This window comes from Thunnus thynnus, chromosome 9 (genome assembly GCF_963924715.1).
Source record: "Thunnus thynnus chromosome 9, fThuThy2.1, whole genome shotgun sequence".
In the NCBI taxonomy this organism is placed as follows: Eukaryota; Metazoa; Chordata; class Actinopteri; order Scombriformes; family Scombridae; genus Thunnus; species Thunnus thynnus.
In genome coordinates this window covers 34,543,706-34,561,683 of record NC_089525.1, presented here as the reverse complement: position 1 = coordinate 34,561,683, position 17,978 = coordinate 34,543,706, and the positions used below count along the sequence as shown (strand labels likewise).

The 17,978-nt window shown below is 40.9% G+C and overlaps 1 protein-coding gene across 1 annotated transcript in view; it reads right to left on the bottom strand.

Annotated features, from left to right (window-relative positions):
* Positions 1-17,978, bottom strand: part of arap3 (ArfGAP with RhoGAP domain, ankyrin repeat and PH domain 3) — a 56,524-nt gene that overhangs the window by 27,924 nt on the left and 10,622 nt on the right. The window contains exons 2-12 of the mRNA XM_067598253.1: positions 12,345-12,507; positions 10,047-11,018; positions 9,258-9,298; positions 7,952-8,034; positions 7,796-7,863; positions 7,240-7,479; positions 6,275-6,344; positions 5,887-6,007; positions 3,812-3,996; positions 2,210-2,316; positions 1,318-1,517 (exon numbers count right to left, since the gene is read on the bottom strand). Of these exons, the coding sequence (XP_067454354.1) occupies positions 1,318-1,517; positions 2,210-2,316; positions 3,812-3,996; positions 5,887-6,007; positions 6,275-6,344; positions 7,240-7,479; positions 7,796-7,863; positions 7,952-8,034; positions 9,258-9,298; positions 10,047-11,018; positions 12,345-12,418 (2,161 nt within the window). The 5' untranslated portion in view covers positions 12,419-12,507. The remainder of the gene's footprint in view (positions 1-1,317; positions 1,518-2,209; positions 2,317-3,811; positions 3,997-5,886; positions 6,008-6,274; positions 6,345-7,239; positions 7,480-7,795; positions 7,864-7,951; positions 8,035-9,257; positions 9,299-10,046; positions 11,019-12,344; positions 12,508-17,978) is intronic.

Sequence of the window (17,978 nt, the reverse complement as noted above, 5' to 3'; positions counted from 1 at the left end):
TCCACTTTATAGTAGATTAGAGCTGAAATAATTACACTGTGTGCACACTAACGTTCTTTAGACTGACAGAAAATTAATTGTCAATATTTTTGATAGGTGATTAATCCTTTAAGTAAGTTCATTTGCACCAGTGTTTTTGACTGTCAGTTAGAAAAATCAAATAATCTGAATATATCCACTTCACTTTCTACTATTTTCTGACATTTAATACACTGAACAATCAATCGATTATTAAGACAAACATCAGTCAGACCTATTGATCATGAAAACAGTTGTTGGTTGCAGCCTTACAGTACTCCTGGTGATGAAATAACACAACCTTACCTCAGGTTTGTGTGATAAAAACACAATGAGGTCAATATGAACTAAAACAGTTCAGACTGTAAAACTAGACTTTAAGCTGAGTCCTTCTGCAAGACCAGGACCACCAGGTGGCAGACGGAGGACCGGTCACACTTCATATTTTACTTCAGTGGTGCAATTTCAAGCAATGAATCTACATTAATTACATTATGTAGCTCCAAATGATATGAAGTAAACTTGTAAACTTGCTGCCTGCTTTACCAGCCTTGTTAGTCGTAGAGTAGAAAACGCTCAACGTTTCCCGTCATTTGTGAGGATTTGCTGCTGTTCTTGGTCTTGTTTGATGGATTTTGGACGGTTGGTTGAACAGAACAGGCTATTTGATGACATCACCATGGGCTTGAAGAAACTGACGGACATTTTTCACTGTTTTCAGGCCTTTTATAGACCAAACAATCATTGGGTTAATCAAAACATAACTGTTGAAATAATGGTGGTTTGGGAGGTTGTCAGTGTGTTGTTGTTGACCAACAAGCTCACTAATCAATTTAAATAAACATCAGTTTGATTTATTTAGGTTAATTTAATCCAATCTAATTGTTCCTCGATGGTTGCCAGAGTGCTTTGAGTGGTTGCTAAGGTGTTAATAAGATGTTACTTTGTTGTTGCCGGGTTACATGTTTTGGTTGGCTAACAGGGTGTTTGAAGTGTTAGCGGTGCTAGCTGGTTGTTGTGTTGTGCTGCCCAGTCTAATTCAGTCTAATGTCATGGTTGCTTGGTGGTTGCTTGGTGGTTGTCGTGGCGTTCTGGGAGATTACTAAGGTGTTAGAAGGTCCCGGTTGTGTTTCCAAGAGTTTGTGAGGACATTTCTAGATTTTAAACAACATCAGACAAAGTAAAAACTAATTTGACGATATGAAAATAGATAGAATAGATTGTTTATGTGCAGTTTCCCACTGGGACTAATAATCTTGTCTAATTTAAAGTCCTGTTCCTCTCAGGTGAAGCTCGTACCTGCACAGTTCTTGCAGATGACCACACACAGGTTGATGGAGGCCCAGTCGGGGTTCAGGGCCTTGCAGTCAGCACACATCCTGTTGGAGCGGTTGGACCAGATCTTCTCGGCCACCTCGTAGTCCGACAGCGTCTCGGCGATGGACTCCTGCAGCGCCTCCATCCAGTCCCGCTTCTCCCGGTCCGAGTCGGCCGTGAAGCTGAGGAGGCGGAACAGAGGCCTGCAGTAAGGCTTGATGGAAGGTCGCCACGGCAACGGCATTTTAAAGACGGAAATCCTCTTTTCTAAAAATCTGTTCATTTAAGTTTTCAGTATTCACATTGAAATAGAAAAGCAAACCAGAATCCTTCTTGTTTCAGTACAAACGGAGCCTTCCGAGCCCTGAACCTCTGCTTCTTCTGTTTCTTGTAAAAATCAACAGTTTGAACTCATTTTGCAGCAGAACTGTGAGTCAGAACGTTGCAGAGCTGCAGGGAATTAGCTGTAAGGAGCTTTTTCTGATTCAATGACCTGGTTTTTGGGACCAAATGGCACAGCCTGGCAGAGAGGACCAAACATTTTCATTGTTCACGGTTTCATGTAGAGAGATGAAAACTGAAGATCTGGACATGAAACGTCTCTGTTTTTAGATGAAACAGATTCTTTTCTGTTTTAGGTTTTAAAGGTTCTGTTACAGGAAGAAGGAACATTTCTGATTTCTAGTTGTTAAATTTTCTCTGTTTCTTTATTGGTAAACATCTTTAATCGTTCTGTTTCAGATCAAACAGCCAATCAGAGAGCAGCATGTTCTTTCAACATGAGTCCATGTGGAAACAAACTCATGAGACAAGAACAATGTGTGTCCTGCAGAGTTGTATTGATGAAGGTATTTAGAGATGATGATGTTGATACCTGAAGGTTTTGTACGGAGTGATGAGGTCGAAGCTCTTGTGTTTTCCATCTCTGATCGTTGCTCCGCGAGCTTCGATCAACGTGATGCCGATTCCGTTACGAAAACACTGCAAACACAGAAACGACACATGAAGCGAGTTCACAGGTTTCACTCTGTGAGATTCTTCTCTGATGTTTCTGCAACTCTGACGAGGAAAAAAACATCACAGATAAACAGAACAGATAAAACAAGAGTTTAGGTTTCGTTTCTGCTTTATCTTGAAATTGTCTGCATCTGAATTTCACTGCCGTTGATCCTTCAGTATGTTTTATATGATCATTTTTTAATTCTTGGTGTGAGAAATCTAAACATGTTATTACAAAACTTCTCAAATCATGTTGTACAACAGCTTTGCCAACTTTATGTAAAACAATAAGAAAATATTCATCAAGATAACGAATCTGACCAGATATCTGATATCAGTTCAGGACTCGACGGGTTTTGAATCTCGCTGCTATAAACACATTTTGGTTTGTATATATATCAATATATATATATAAATATAGTTTATATTTTATCATCACATTTTTTATTTCTTATTCATTATTGCTTTTATGTTTTTGGCATTAGATTTGTCATCACTGTGTTGATGTGGTTTATGAGTTAACCGAACTCCTCTGAAGTTGAAGGTGAAGTAAAGAGTAACTCCAGCTGTCAGATAAAAGCACAGCAGGAAATATAAACGTAGTGAAGGAAAAGTAAAAAACCTCCAAAATGGAAACATTCTAGTTAAAGGACGAGTTCACTGTTCTTCAAGTGTGTCTTAAACCAACAATCAGGAGCCCAAATGAGCATGAAACCTGTGTTTCTTGCTGTAATCATTCCTCCTGTTCATACTGACCATTAGAAGATCCCTTCATAATGACCTTACAATGGAAGTGATGGAGGACAAAATCCACAGTCCTCCTTCTGTACAAAAATGTATTTCAAAGTTTATCTGAAGCTAATATGAAGCTTCAGCGTCCAAATGAGTCAAATCAAGTAGATATCTTTCAACATTACAGTCTTTTTAGTGCCAAAGTCCCTCTTTTTGTTACTATACTTCCACCTGCAGCTCAACAGGGAAACACTGTCCGAGGAAACACAAAGAGGGAATTTGATGCTAAAAAGACTGTAAATGTGTCAGATATCCACTTGATATGACTAACTCAGACTGCTGAAGCTGAATAGAAGCTTCACACAGACTTTTAAATGACTGTGTGGACACACTGTGGATTTTAGCCTCCATCACTTCCATTGAAAACACATTTGAAGGATCTTTAATATCCAGTATGAACAGGAGGAATGATTACAGACACCTGACTGCTGGTTTAACACACTGGGAACACTGGGAACTCGTCCTCTAAGTACAAGTGCATCAAAATATAACAGTACTTGAATGCATCCTGAACTCTGATCTGAGCAGTAAAGTTGAACCTCACAGCTGAACTGAAGTGTATAAACTAGTTTGTGCAGTTTGTTTCTGAGCCGCTTCAACATGCAGCTGCAGTGAGAACAGCTTGTTAACAACCAGCAGCAATCAGCCTGCAGGTGCCGCGACATCACGTCTCTGTTGCTCTCACCTGTTCGCTCTTGTAGAGCCAGATCTGCTCCGTGTTGATGGCAGCGTACACTTTGGATTTGGTTCCTTTCAGCTCGAGGACTCCGTGTTTCTGACAGTGAGATCCGGGACCGAAACGCCGCCGACCGAACACCAGCTGATCTCTGACGTGTTCCTGCAGCGTGGAGACCCAGCGCCGCCTCAGCACTGACACACACACAGAGAATGAAAAGTTGCAAAAGACGCATCTATTTCAGCAAATGAAGATCAATGTTTCGGCAAACTGTGTTCAACCTGAGAGTCATGAGACCAAACACACGTTCACATGATCGAGACATCTACAAACACCTAACAGAACACACTTTATATGTCTACATCTGTGCAAAAAGGCTACAATTTAATATTAAATAAAGGAAGATTCATTCTAAATATGTATCATATCACTATGTATATAAATATCAAATAGAAAATATGTTAACATGTCTTGGTTCATCTACATGAATCTGTACGTGCACAAAACATTAAAAACCTGTTATTAAAAAGAAGTTTATCATTGTTGTCCGAATCAGTAAATTTATGCACAAAAAGCTGTTGCAGAAAGTCGAGTCATCATATCATCATATATTTTATGTTATAAGTTACAGACAGATTAATCACATTTCTGCTGCATACATCTTATTTCTAGTTACAGAACCGTAAATATGAAAAAGTTTCTGTATTTTATCTACAGAACGAAGTTTAGCTGCATTTTGTCTGAAGGAACCAGGGACTGAATTTAGTTCCTTTACCCACAAACACTTTCAGAGCAGCCGAGACAGACGAGAGCCGTCCTCGTCTGTCTCTGTGTCTTCTTCTTCTTCTGCTACTTCCTGTCTCAGCAGCAGAATTAAAGTCTGTGTCTGTTATCTGCAGAGAGGCTGCAGTGTGAATGCAGCAGGTTACTGGGTCAGCCTTTTGTCTGTCCCAGCTGGAGCCGAGTCACATGACCTGCTGAGCTCCATGCTGCCACATAGAGCAGCTACTGTACTGAGTGTTAGAGCAGATCACACACACACACACACACTGATGTCTGTTGGTTTTCACATGTATGTAGCTCAGGTTTATGACTCCTGAATAAAAAATATCCTCCAGACATGTTTTTAGACATATTAAAATAATCTGCTTTGAATAATTAATTGTGTCTAATATGGTTTTTCCACAAAGAAAGTTATATTACCTATTTAGAAATGGTTAAAATTACATCTCCTCCTTCTCCTTCATTAAAAATCCAGAATCTATGAATATGTAAGTATTTTTATTTCCAAAAGTTTAACTGTTGGACATCAGATGTCTCCTCCTTCATTGTAAAGTCCTCTCCACATTACGCTGAGTCTAGACAGCGTAGCGTAAACGCTTCTGGTCGTGGTTACGCCCGTGACGGTGCAGGCTTACACGTGTAAGTTGCTGCGTTGTGACATCACAAATTAGTTGTGATGTCACAACGCAGGTCTGCTCCTTTTACTCAGATTTTCAAGGAGCCCAGAGAAACTTTCTACTTTCAGCAGATGAACATGAAAACAAACATCATTCTGCACAGAGAAGAGAACAACGTCCGACTGAAGGAACAGCGAGAAAAACAAAACAAATTAATGTTTGAGGCACAAAATCAGAAGGAAAAGTTAGGATTTTATAATTGAACTAAAACCAGGATGCACTTTTATCTCTGTGTGGAAATCTGACATTTTTGGCAACTTTCCTCCCAAGAAAAACCACACAGCAGGTCGTAACGTCAGTCGCCCAAAAACAAGTTAGTTTGAGTGACAGCTGCCACCCAACGGCTGCAGAAATCACAACCCGGAGCACTTAGCTTCTCATCTAACCCTCAGTAACATAGAAAATGTATTAATTAATAACAATTAATCATTTGTTCTATAAAACAGTGAAAAATCAGCACAAGCAGATTTCATTCAATGTCTTGTTTCGTCTGAGAAACAAAACCAAAATATTCAATTTATAATCACGTCAGACCAAGAAAAGCAGCAACAAGCTGTGAGAACCTGGAAGCTGCTTGTGTGTGTGTGTGTGTGTGTGTGTTTGTGTGTATGTGTGTGTGTTTACCTTCATTATCAGCCCTGAAAACAAAGATCCTGTGACTCGTCACGATTTCAAATTTGTTGTCTTTGGCTGGGCGGGCCATCTGGATGGCAGCCAATGGGACGACTCCTTTAGGGTAGATGTCCTGAAACACAGAGCAGGTGTGAGGCAACGACGTTGATGATGATGTTTGATGTTAAATTTCATTCAGTCAACGAAAACTATGATGTCAAATATTAGACGACACTTTTCTCAGGATGACACGAGATTAAAACTAAATAAAAAGTAACTTTGAAAACGAGAACTGCAATGAAATGTTTGCCATTTTTCACCAGTGAATAAAACCTGCAGGATGAGGAGGAAGGTCTGTTAACATCTGTGTGAACGTGATAAATAAGAATGATCTTCATACCTTCTCGCTGCCGAAGTACATCAAGTTTTTACCATCAAACTTCACGTAGCGCTTCTGGAAAACATAGTTCCTGCAAAATAAAAACACACATATCAGATCCAGAGAGTCAAATGATCACATTTACAATAATCAAGCTATCTGATTGGTCAAAGACATGTCCCAGCTAGCTGTTTATTGGTTGATCCAGCAGAACCAGATCAGTGTAGCTGCTCTGTGATGTGTTTTTCTACTCTGACAAGATGAAAAACTACAAAGCTACAAAATCTGAGAGGTCAACTTTAAAGAACAGCAGCAGAACAAAACAGACACAGGTGATTCATGACAAATATATCAGATATATCACTGATTTACTGAGAAAGTTTTTGGATAAACAGAGGAGGAAAATAAGGAAAACAAAGAAGAAGAAAAGACAAACACACACCGAGTGTAGTGTAAAGAGTCAGAGGATGAAGAAGAAGAGGAGGAGGAGGAGGAGGAGGATGAGGAGGAGGAGGAGGAGGAGGAGAGGAAGGTGACGAGGCAGCTCCACAGGAGGGAGGAGACGCAGGGAGGAGCGGAGAGGAGGAGACGCAGCAGAACAGTCAGCGCTGACCTCTGACCCCTGAAACATAAACATGAACACACATAAACTCTGCTTCATGTTAAACAGCTGATTGTTTGATCTGTTCAGGCTGAAGGAGGTAAAATCTCATCAGACAACAGGACTACAACCTCCCTAAAAACCTCTGGAAACTCTTCAAGGATCACTGGGAGCACAAAGGTCCTACAGCTCCCTTAAAAAACTTCAAAAACCCTTAAATACATCTGGAAACTCTTCAAAGGTGAATGGAAACTCATCATCTTCCTTAAAAACCACAAGAATGTGCTCAAGTTTACTACTCCCCGGTCTAACTAGCTGTGTAAATCAAACGCACCCATGTAGTTTAGTTCTCACTGGTCTAACCAACTGTATAAATCAAACGCACCCCTGCGGTGACAGCTTGTCCAGCCAGCCACTGATGATGGGCGGGGCTCTCTCGGTCAGGGAGGTGTAGCTGGCGTAGGGGGAGATGATCAGGTCCTCGTCGGTCTCTAAAGGGAAGCTGTGGGGGGGCAGGGTGAGGCTACGCAGGGCGGGTGGAGCTTCACCGACGGTGCTGTAACCCTGAGAGTCTCCAGAGTGAAGGGCCTGAGACAAACGCTTCGTCCAGGAGAGCTTGTGACACCTGAATATACAAAAACAACTTTATTTCTAAATGTCCTTCAACACCTAAATCATTTATATAAATAGACACTAAAAGTGGGCTGAGCACAGAACCTTGGGGCACTCCAGATCGGATGGTATGCAGATGATACAGTTTTATATATGTGTGGATCTTCTTTTCACATGCACTAAACTAGTCTATCTTTAATACTTTGCAGTTCATTCTTGTAGCGTCTCGACACTTTGATTGAACTCTCTGTACTCTTTAACTGAACCACCATGTTTGATATTTTGTCCATAAAGTAATAAAATAATCTTCAGTGTAACTGGTGTCTTACCCATGATCCTCTAAGTGTCTTTCCTCCTCCCTCTTTGTTTCTCTTCCCTCCAGTCGGCTTCTTTCACTCTAGATGTACACGAAAGATAAAATATTAACATGAATGAGAAAGTTCTTGTGATCACAGAGTAGATTCGTTAAAAAACTGCCGTCTCACCTCACAGATCTGTGGATTCCTTCTGGTTTGGAAAACAGTTTCACAGTATGGGCTGATCTCCTCCTCAGGGTCGTCTGTCGAAGCTGTTAGCAGAAAACACTGAGATTTAACTGCAGCACTGATGATAATGTAACCCTAAACTCAGACACCGTGGTATTAATCCACAGCTTTAATCTTTAGTTTTTAATCATACGGTACCATAAACTCTCAGATACTAGCATAGATGCTAAAAGAAAAACAGAGGAAAATTATTCACCTGCACTTTTAACATAATCATAGTATATGCAGGTGACATTTTCAGTGAATACAGTGTTAAACTCAAAATATACAATTGTCTGCCGGTAGAGGTCTCTCAATCAAAACAATAACAAAAGACGGAGTTTGATGATGTTTGTAAGTAGCTAAACAACCAGCTTCTTCAATGTTCATCATTCAGGAGATTTTCACCGGTAACAGAGGTCTCTTCCTCTCCAAAACAAACAGACCCAGTGATTAATACTGGTAAAAACACTGAATAAACCAGTTTCATGTTAAAAATCAGTGTTTCTTTTACACTATTCAGTGGACACCGGACTATTCTCTATTAAGATCCAGATGTCCGATGACTAAAATCCTTCATCCGTTTAATTTAAAACAACCAAGATCTCAAAAGTGTATTGTTAAAATGAATAAAAACTGAATAAAAAGTCAATCTATAGCAGCTTCTGGCAGACAACCACAACACTGACGCATGTGGAAAGGTGATATGATGGCTGACAGGCGACACAATGAAACAGACCATTAACTTGATTAAAATTATGGATTTCTGTTGGTTTGAACATCGTCAGAAACATTTGGGATAATGTCAGTACATACCTTAACAAAATATGTAACATCGGTCTAATCGTTTTTAGTCATTTTAATGCCTAAAGTTACATTTTAGGTCTTAATATTAATGATTACTTTCATTATCGTTTGATTGACTAATTGTTATGTCTTTACAATGTTTGAAAATAGTGAAAAATGCCCTTTATAATTTTAAACCATCCAAGATTGATTCACATTGCTGCTTTTATTCAACCAGCAGTCCAAATACAAAAAAATATTCAATTTGGTATCATATAAAACAAAGAAAAGCACAAAATCCTCACATTTAAAAAGATGGAACCAGTGAATATTTGGTATTTTTTTCTTTCAGAATACCTATAACAATTATTTGATTACCAAAATAGATGCATTCATTAATTTTCTGCAAATCAACTGATCGACTAATCATTACAGCTCTCTGTTAATATGTGCATTTGTAGTCAGTCATGGCTGAACTCACCTCTGGCTGAACCTGAAGAGTTGTTACTTAAAGTGCTGCCACTGAAAACACACACAAGCACATCAAGAAGTTATCAATTATTGTCAGTAATAAGACCATGATTAAATAGATATCAAAACTTTTAGTTCGTAGTATGGGTCAAACTCCAAAACCGCAACCTGCACCCGGATAAGTGAAAGGGATATATGAATGGATGGATTTAATCTGCCGTGACTGTTTTTGATTTTCTGGAGTGTAGCTGCTGTTGATTATTATGAAACTGTTATCATCAGGCGAGTTAATTAATTAACAAAGGGTCAATTTATTAAAAGTCACTTGTCATAAACCAACAGTGTGATTTGAATCAGAGATACAGTACGCTTCTAAGATCTCAAGTGTGGTTGTCCTGATGAATTATGGATGGATCGATGGATGGATTGATCGATTAATGGATGGATGGATGGATGGACAGAGATAGACATATAGACACAGATAGGCAGAGATAGAGAGAGACTGAGAGAGATAGACAGATATACAGTGCCAGTCAAAAGTTTGGACACACTGTCTCATTCGAGAGAACAGGAAGTTATGTCCAAACTTTTGACTGGTGCTGTATATAAAGAGATAGAGTTAGATGGAGAAACTGTATAAAGATGTTGAGAATTAATCAGGATAGAGGTAGAATGTGTCAGTATGTAGATCTTATTCAGGCTGATAACATGGGGGTATCACAGAAAACTTTACCCAGTACATCTAAAAAACAAAATTTGAGTTTGGACCCTGGTCTGAAGTCCATTCAGAGAGACCGACCTGTTCCTCTCGAGGTTCCTGTGAGGAGTTTGTCTTGGAGGAGTCGGAGGAGCTGACTGCTGGCTGCAGTAACTCCTCCCTCCACTGGGGGCAGTAGAACCAGGTAAAGTGCCCCAGTAGATCTCATTAGAGACCATCTCCATCCCACCGCCCCTGGGTGAACCGGATGGTGAGGAACCAGAGAACCTCCTGTTGTCAAGACTACTAGGAGAGGAAGTTAGTGAAGACACAGGAAGTGTCTGGTTCTGGTCTGTCCGTACAGGTGAAGAAGAAGACGAAGAGGGTGGGGACCCCTGGAACGTGGCAGAAGAGACCCCGCGGTTCAGCCTCGGGGGAACAGGCGGCAACAACCCAGTGTCTGATAAAGACAAGCTGCGACTCGGCCTCGGCCTCTCCTGGCTCGCTCTGCGGTGGGCCGACTTCTCGTTGAGGTCAGAGGTTAACCTGTTGGCAGGCGTGGGCGTGTCCACTGAGTTCAGGCCCTCTATAACAGTGAAACAGATGGATTCCTGGGAGAGCCTCCTGGGCGGCGGCGGCGCAGGGTCCGGGGTTGGGCAGAAGTGGACGGGTGCAGTCCGGCGGCGGTTGAAGACAGTTCTTGGTTTGGGAACCGGCTTCATCACAGTCCTGTTGGATTCAGAGTTCGTCAGCATGGCGGCGAGGTTCGGTGCCGAGCTGTTCCTGAGAGCCTCGAAGTGAACGGGTCCTGTGGAAGAACTGACCGATGCAGCGCTGTGACCTCGCTTTGATAAAGGGATGTCCGTCACTGACTGACAGCGGTCACGTGGGGGATCAGTCGTTGCTTTCTGATTGGCTCTTTGACCTTCAGTCCTCTGAATGTAACTGACCAATCGTAGGATTCTCTTCCTGTGTCCTGTGGCGGTTATACCCAGGCTGACCAAGGCGTCATGATCCAGGTGTGTAAAGTCTCTAGCCAATAGAAGACTGGCTCGGCGGAAGGTGTCCAGGTACCTGCAGTGAGGACGGAGAAGAACACCTCAGCTGGTTGGAAGCAGGTTGTTATGTGATGATGTTTCTACTTTAAACTAAACGTGTCTTCTTCTGCTGCTGTAACTACTTTGAACTACTAGTATGAACATCAGGACAGCTGATTTCTAGTTTCCCTCTGAGTGTCGATAAGTCAAGAGGCCATCAGTGTGTCATTGCACACAGAGCAGCACAATATAACCACAAGACAGGCTGCAGACTTTGAAAACCTTGACATGACTCAAAAATATCTACCTTTAAACATAACTGTGATAGAAATGACGTTGATCATGATGTTCTCCTCTCTCCGCTCACCACTCCGATGCTGAATGTTAGCGATGTCAGCTAACCTACTCATTAAAGCTGCTACTCAGGACTAGGGTCTATATTTGTTTGACTATGTGTAAACATGAAGTTTTATATGTAAAAGATGAATCTGGACATGAAGCTGTTAGAGCTGTTAGAAGCTCTGTAGTGCAACTGTCAGTGATGGAAAAGTAACTAAGTACATTTACTCAACTACTGGACTTAAGTACAGTTCTGAGGTACTTTTACTTGAGTATTTCCATGTGATGCTACTTTCTACATTTCAGAGGGAAATATTGTACTTTCTACTTCACTACATTTATTTGACAGCTTTAGTTACTTTTCAGATGAAGATTTGACACAATGGATAATATAACAAGCTTTTAAAATACAACACATTGTTAAAGATGAAACCAGTGGTTTCCAACCTTTTTGTCTTTTGACGTCTTACAAAAAGCAGTGTGTAGTCGGGGTCACATTTCACATGTCTATGAGTTGTTAACAGCTCCACCAAATAGTGATTTTTCCCTCTAAACTTCTCACATGCTTTCATTTCAATAAATGTTCAAATGATCCAATATTTCAGCAAAAATCAAAGATTAGAGGAAAAGTCCAAAAACTGAAAACAGATTTGTGTATCAGAACTTTGTTTTTTCTTCTTTCCTCTCCCATTAATCATCTCACCACCCCTCAGATTTATCTGCTGACCCTTATACCTGATGGTCCAATAGAACAACAACACATGTATCTCTGCAGTCATCTGTTGGTTCAACTGCTTCTAAATAAATCATCCTGGGTTCGATGTCAACATCTCTGGCTGAGTTCTTACCAGACACCAGGCATCGGGCCAGTTCCCAGTTAACCAGTTCAATTAGTCTTTTTCACTGACACGAGTTTTGTGTACGCTAGAGTGTTAGCATTGGTGTGTGATGGTTACTGAATTAAAATCACAGATCTTCTTCGTACAGAGTTAAAACTAATGCTGTGTTGTATAACCGTGCTGACCTCTCCAGATGGATGGCTGCCAGCAGTGTCTCAACCGGCGTACTTCCATCCAGCGAGGCCATGACGACCAACATGAGCTCTGGATCGGGCTTCGTCTCCTCCACATCCAGGAATCACCGAGGCCATCACTGACCTACAGCTGGGAGCGACAGCAGCTGTCCATCTGCAGGAGACAACAAAACTGAGTTATTACAGTGTCTATGGATGGAAATGTCTGTCGGTCCACCACTGTGGTCAAGACTGAGAATATCTGAACAGCTATTGGATGGATTGGTTCACACATTCACGTTCCCCTCACGATGAACTGTCATAACTTTGATCCTCCGACTTTTCATCTAGTCAAATTTAGTTTGTTCAGTACTTTCATTCATGACCAAATATCTGCAAAACTAATGACATTCCCGTCAGCCTCCATGTTTACCTCATGCTGAACATCAGCAGCAGGATGTTTTTCTCAGGAGTTTGTTGGACTTAAATCAAGCAGCAACCTCCGGGGCTGTAAAATGAAGCCAAAAACTGCAGTTCCTTGAACGGCCACTTGAGGCTCCAAAAGCGAGTCAATCCCCATAGACCCCCATGTTAAAATGTCCAACTTTACAGCAGAAATAAACATGTTTACAGCCTGGTACAAACAACGGTTTTGGTCTCTGTAGCTAATTTCCTCTTTCATGACAACTGTACGGGGGGTGAATTTTTTTAAAACTCACCCGTTTAAATTTTATTAAGCCGTAAAGTTCTGCATAATGAAGGACATGGCTGCTTTGAGTGACAGGTCCGCCAGCCGCTAGGTGGCTTGTTTCAGCCATTCGGCCCCGCCTCTTTGCCCATTTTTGATTGGCTGGGAGTTAGGCAGCGTCACGCACTGCCAAGATGGCGACGGCCGGAGCGGCTCGCTTTGAGCTTCGGGTGACGTCACTGTAACTACGTCCATATTTTTATACAGTCTATGACTTAAATTCACCAGATGAACACAAACACAACTTCAAACGAAAGCAAATGTTGCTCAACAAGTAAATAATCACTGTTTGCTGACAAGTTTAATACAGTTTATATTCTGATAATGTGTCAATATTGTGTTTTGCTGCGCCGCCTCCAAATGTCCCAAAAAAAGTCTATAAATGCAGGTTTCATATCATAAAAAATCTTATCACATAAAAAAACCCAACAGTCGTACACAACAGCAACAGAAAATAACTACAGTGAAAAATACTGAGCAGTAAAACAGAAAGTCAGATGAATGAATGATGGAAGAGACTCGTTATCTGTCCCAAACTTACACATTAAACATCTTCGTAATTCTCTCCTTTAAATGACTCAAGCCTGTGTTTGAGTCCTGTGACCGTTTTACATCAGTTACAGTCCCCAGATATATATTTTACTGTATAACTTCAGTACGTTCACCATCGATATCTGCTTGTTCATGTGACTTTCTGCCTGATCTGACATCCAGAACTGTTCCTTTCTTTTCTTGGTATTTAGTTGAAAAGGTTGTTCAAATATTTGTCAGTTCAAGAAAATGTATAAAGAATAATTAGATGATATGAAGTTGAACAATAACATCTCTTCTTAGTTAATAGTAGATTATTGTGTATGGCCGTGTATTGTATTGTCAACTAACTGCAATTGACAGAGAATCTATTTCTAACGTTTATCAGTGTTTCAGGTCAGAAGACGGCAAAATAAGATTTTCTTTTTGTTTATGAATCACATCCTGTCCAATCAATAAACTCATCTACTAAACTTCAGTGATAAACCAACCAATGTAACATGTTTGCTTGTATAAATAATAAATGTAACTATTTGTATGAATAAGTGAATATAAGAGAAGGTTCTTAGTAATAATAGAGGAGAATACAAACATAGTTCAGATCAACAGTAAAGCTGCAAATATTAGTCAATTAATCAATTAGTTGCCAACTTTTAAATACTTGCCAAATATTTTGATAATTGATTTGTCATTTTGAGTCATTTTTTAAAGAAAAAAAAAGTCCAAATTCTCTGATTCAGCTTCTTAAATGTGAATATTTTCTGGTTTCTTTAGTCTCTGTGACAGTAAACTGAAGATCTTTGAGTTGTGGATAAAACAAGACGTTTGAGGACATTTTTCACCATTTTCTGACGTTTTATGGACTAAACAACTGATCAATTAATCAAGAAAATAATTGTTAGTTGCAGCCCAAGTCAACTGTTAAAACTTGTATTAAACTGCAGGTAACCATAGCAACAGCACTGATGCTTCATCTAACTGGTGAAACTAACTTCAGACCTGCAACAAACTGTTAAGAGTTCATTTACAAAGATTATCAGCATTTAAATGGTGAAAACTGTGAATTCCAGGTTCCCCAAACAAAGCTCGGCTGTTTTCTGCATCACTGTGACCTTTCACCCTTCAGAGGTCACGACCCCCCCCCCTCGCAGCAAACTAAAACCACAGAAGCAGAACAAAGTGTGATGTCAGCAGCCGCAGGATTGTTTCTCTGCATCTGCACCAGGATGACCTCTGACCTCTGCACAGACCAGCAGACTCATGATGACAGAAACTGGGTTTGGAATCACTGGCGGCCATTAAATGAGGGAGAAGCCGACACACAAAACAACACGCTGTCATGTGATCCAACACGTGATGCTTTATAGAAAGCTTCAAACTAACGAGATGATCACAGAAGAAATAATCAGACATAATACATAATCTGACTGTGTGTTTCCTGCATTTATACACATTTATAACATAAAAATAACAAATTATAGTGAAATCAGTCGTTGTCCTTTAAGTGCAAGTTAAATTAATTAAATAACTTTGTTTACTTAGATGAATAGAGAGCTGATATTTTATCATTAAGATGAGGAACGATGTCCTTCACCGCCTTGTCTCAAACTCTATTTTAGAGTCTTTTTAGGAAAATATTAACTGTAAAACTCAAACAACACACAGACCTGTTTCTACCTGAAGCTTCAGGCTCAGGTTGGAGTCTCTGAGTCTCTCTCTGAGTCGGCCAGTCTGCGTGTGTCACGTGTTGCAGGCGGATACGTAAACGCCCACCGGGAGGCGGGAGGAGAGAGTACAAGCCAATGTGTTAGCATTAGCCTGGTGAGCTAGCGGTCAGTGATGGATAAACGTTCTGAAACGGTGAAGCTGATCGATGAACCAGTGAGACGTGTTGCTGTGTGTTCGGGTCTGACTCGGGTCGGGGATGCAGGTCGGGGGTTCAGGTGGGTGGGCGAGTAAAGACGCCATCTTTGTTTCTGCCTGAACACACAGTCAGAGTCTCAATATAGAAAAGGAAAAACTAACCGGGAAAAAATCAGGACGCACACGCGCACACACACACACACACACACACACACACACACACACACACACACACACACACACACACACACAGTTGTTTCTTTGAAAGACCTCCACCCTGCAGCTGAGGTGAGGCATGTCGCCTCGAGCTGCAGGCACTCCCTGTATCCTGTGTGTGTGTGTGTGTGTGTGTGTGTGTGTGTGTGTGTGTGTGTGTGTGAGTGTGTGTGTGTGTGGCCTGTGTGGGTGTATGACCTTGTGCAACAGTGTGTGTGTTTGTGTATCTGTAGATTTCCTGAAACAGTTGGAATGCATTACGTTTTATGTCTGATTTGTGTGTGTGTGCACGTGTGCATGTGTGCGTGCGTGTATGTATGTGTGTGTATGTGTGTGTGTGTGTGTGTGTGTGTGTGTGTGTATGTGTGTGTGTGTATGTGTGTCTGTGTGTGTGTGTGTATGTGTGTATGTGTGTGTGTGTGTATGTGTGTGTGTGTGTGTGTGTGTGTGTGTGTGTGTGTGTCACACTGCTGAACTCAAACAGACAGTTTTTGTGTGTCACAGTTTATCAGAAATGAAAGTAGATGTCTCTCCTACAGCTGTATTGACTGTATCATCACTGACATTGATACTGAAGGAAACTGTGTTCTGGTAGATTTATGGAGGTTTATTGATGATGATCCTCTGGAGGAAGATGTTCATATAAATCTCAGCACCCCGAGGCTGCAGAGCGTCCAACGTATGGATCAGTTCCCCTGGAAGGTCGATTAAACATTATCATTCTGTTATTCAACCTATTATTAGGTTTTTTCAATCATTTCCTAAAAGCAGCTATTGTGTAATTGTTCACTCTTATTTTGAAAGGTTTCTAGGAAATGTGCTCATTATCAGTTTTTATGAAAACAACCTGATATTCTGATATGTAGTTTGACACAAAACTACACGACACGAAAAAGTATTTTTATGTCAGTTAAAGAAAAAAATACCAACTAAACCAACAAACATCTCATAACATCTGAGTGTAACAGGAGATCAATGAGTTTTCAGAATTGTTACACTGGAGATAAAATCATTTACAAAACTACAAACCAACAGGAGGAAGCCGAGGGAACAGATCCTGATCTTCATCATGATGAAGACATAAAGCAGCACCAGTCTCCTGCTGGTCCTCACCGCCCTGCACAACTCCGTTTGACATATTTCCACTTCTATAATAATCAATGACTAGAAAAGATTCTTGTGAGTCAGCTGATCTGTTAAAGGAACAGCTGGAGGAAAAGACGGAGAGTTACAAAGAAAGAACGAGGAAAAAAAAGGAAGAGAATAATAAAAAAAAACACTGAAAAATCTGACCGACACCAAACTGTAACCGCAGAGTAAAAATAACCACACACACACACACACACACACACACACACACACACACACACACACACACACACACACACACACACACACACACACTCGGGTCAGCGTCCAGCATGAAGACAAAGGAGGAGGAGGAAGTGAGTCACAGCAGCTTCCTCCTGTCGACCTTTTTCCTCCTCCAGACTTCAGCTGCTTCTGTTCTGATCTGAGATCAGCTGCTTCACTCGTCCGTCTACAGTTTCATCATCTTTTACTTAGAAATAAAAGCAACAACAATAAAATCATTTAAACTTTCAGAGGGCTGAATGAGAACGCCGCATTCTTCACTCGGGTCGAGTGTTTCTCACACAGAGAAAAATCCAAAAGTGACCCAAAATGCATCAGTATAAACCAGGTGAGAGCGTTCACCTCTCTGATTGGTCAGATGTGTCTGTGGCGGGAGCCAGAAGGTAAACACAGGAGGAAGTTCCTGAACGAGGTCCAAATACAACGGACTGCGTTGAGCGAGTCCAGGACCTGGATTCATTCTCCAGTTAGCTGTTAGCAACTGTGTCATTCACTCATCCCAGCATGCAAAGCTCACCCGGCTACAGGAGCACACCCGGTAGTCGGGTTACAGCGAGGTCGATCACCAGACTGAGACCGCGTCCTCTAACGGGTCTCTGAGTGTGATCACACCGAGGAGGAAACCTGCTGACGGACAGTTTGACTAAACGGACACCAGCTGTGGACACAGAACGTCACTGAAAATGAGCTTTAGTCACTGTTGTTAGTTTACGGGACGACGATGACTCAACAAATTACTTCCAAATTATTCCTCTGCACAGGAAAGAAAAACATGATCTGAAACCAAAAGAATTTGTCCAAAATCCTTTAATTTTGTTTTTTTTTTTATTGTTTTCAAAGACCTAAAACTGTAAAATATCATAAAGCAGCAGGACAGATGAAGCTATGAAACACATGTGACTTCACTTCTTGAA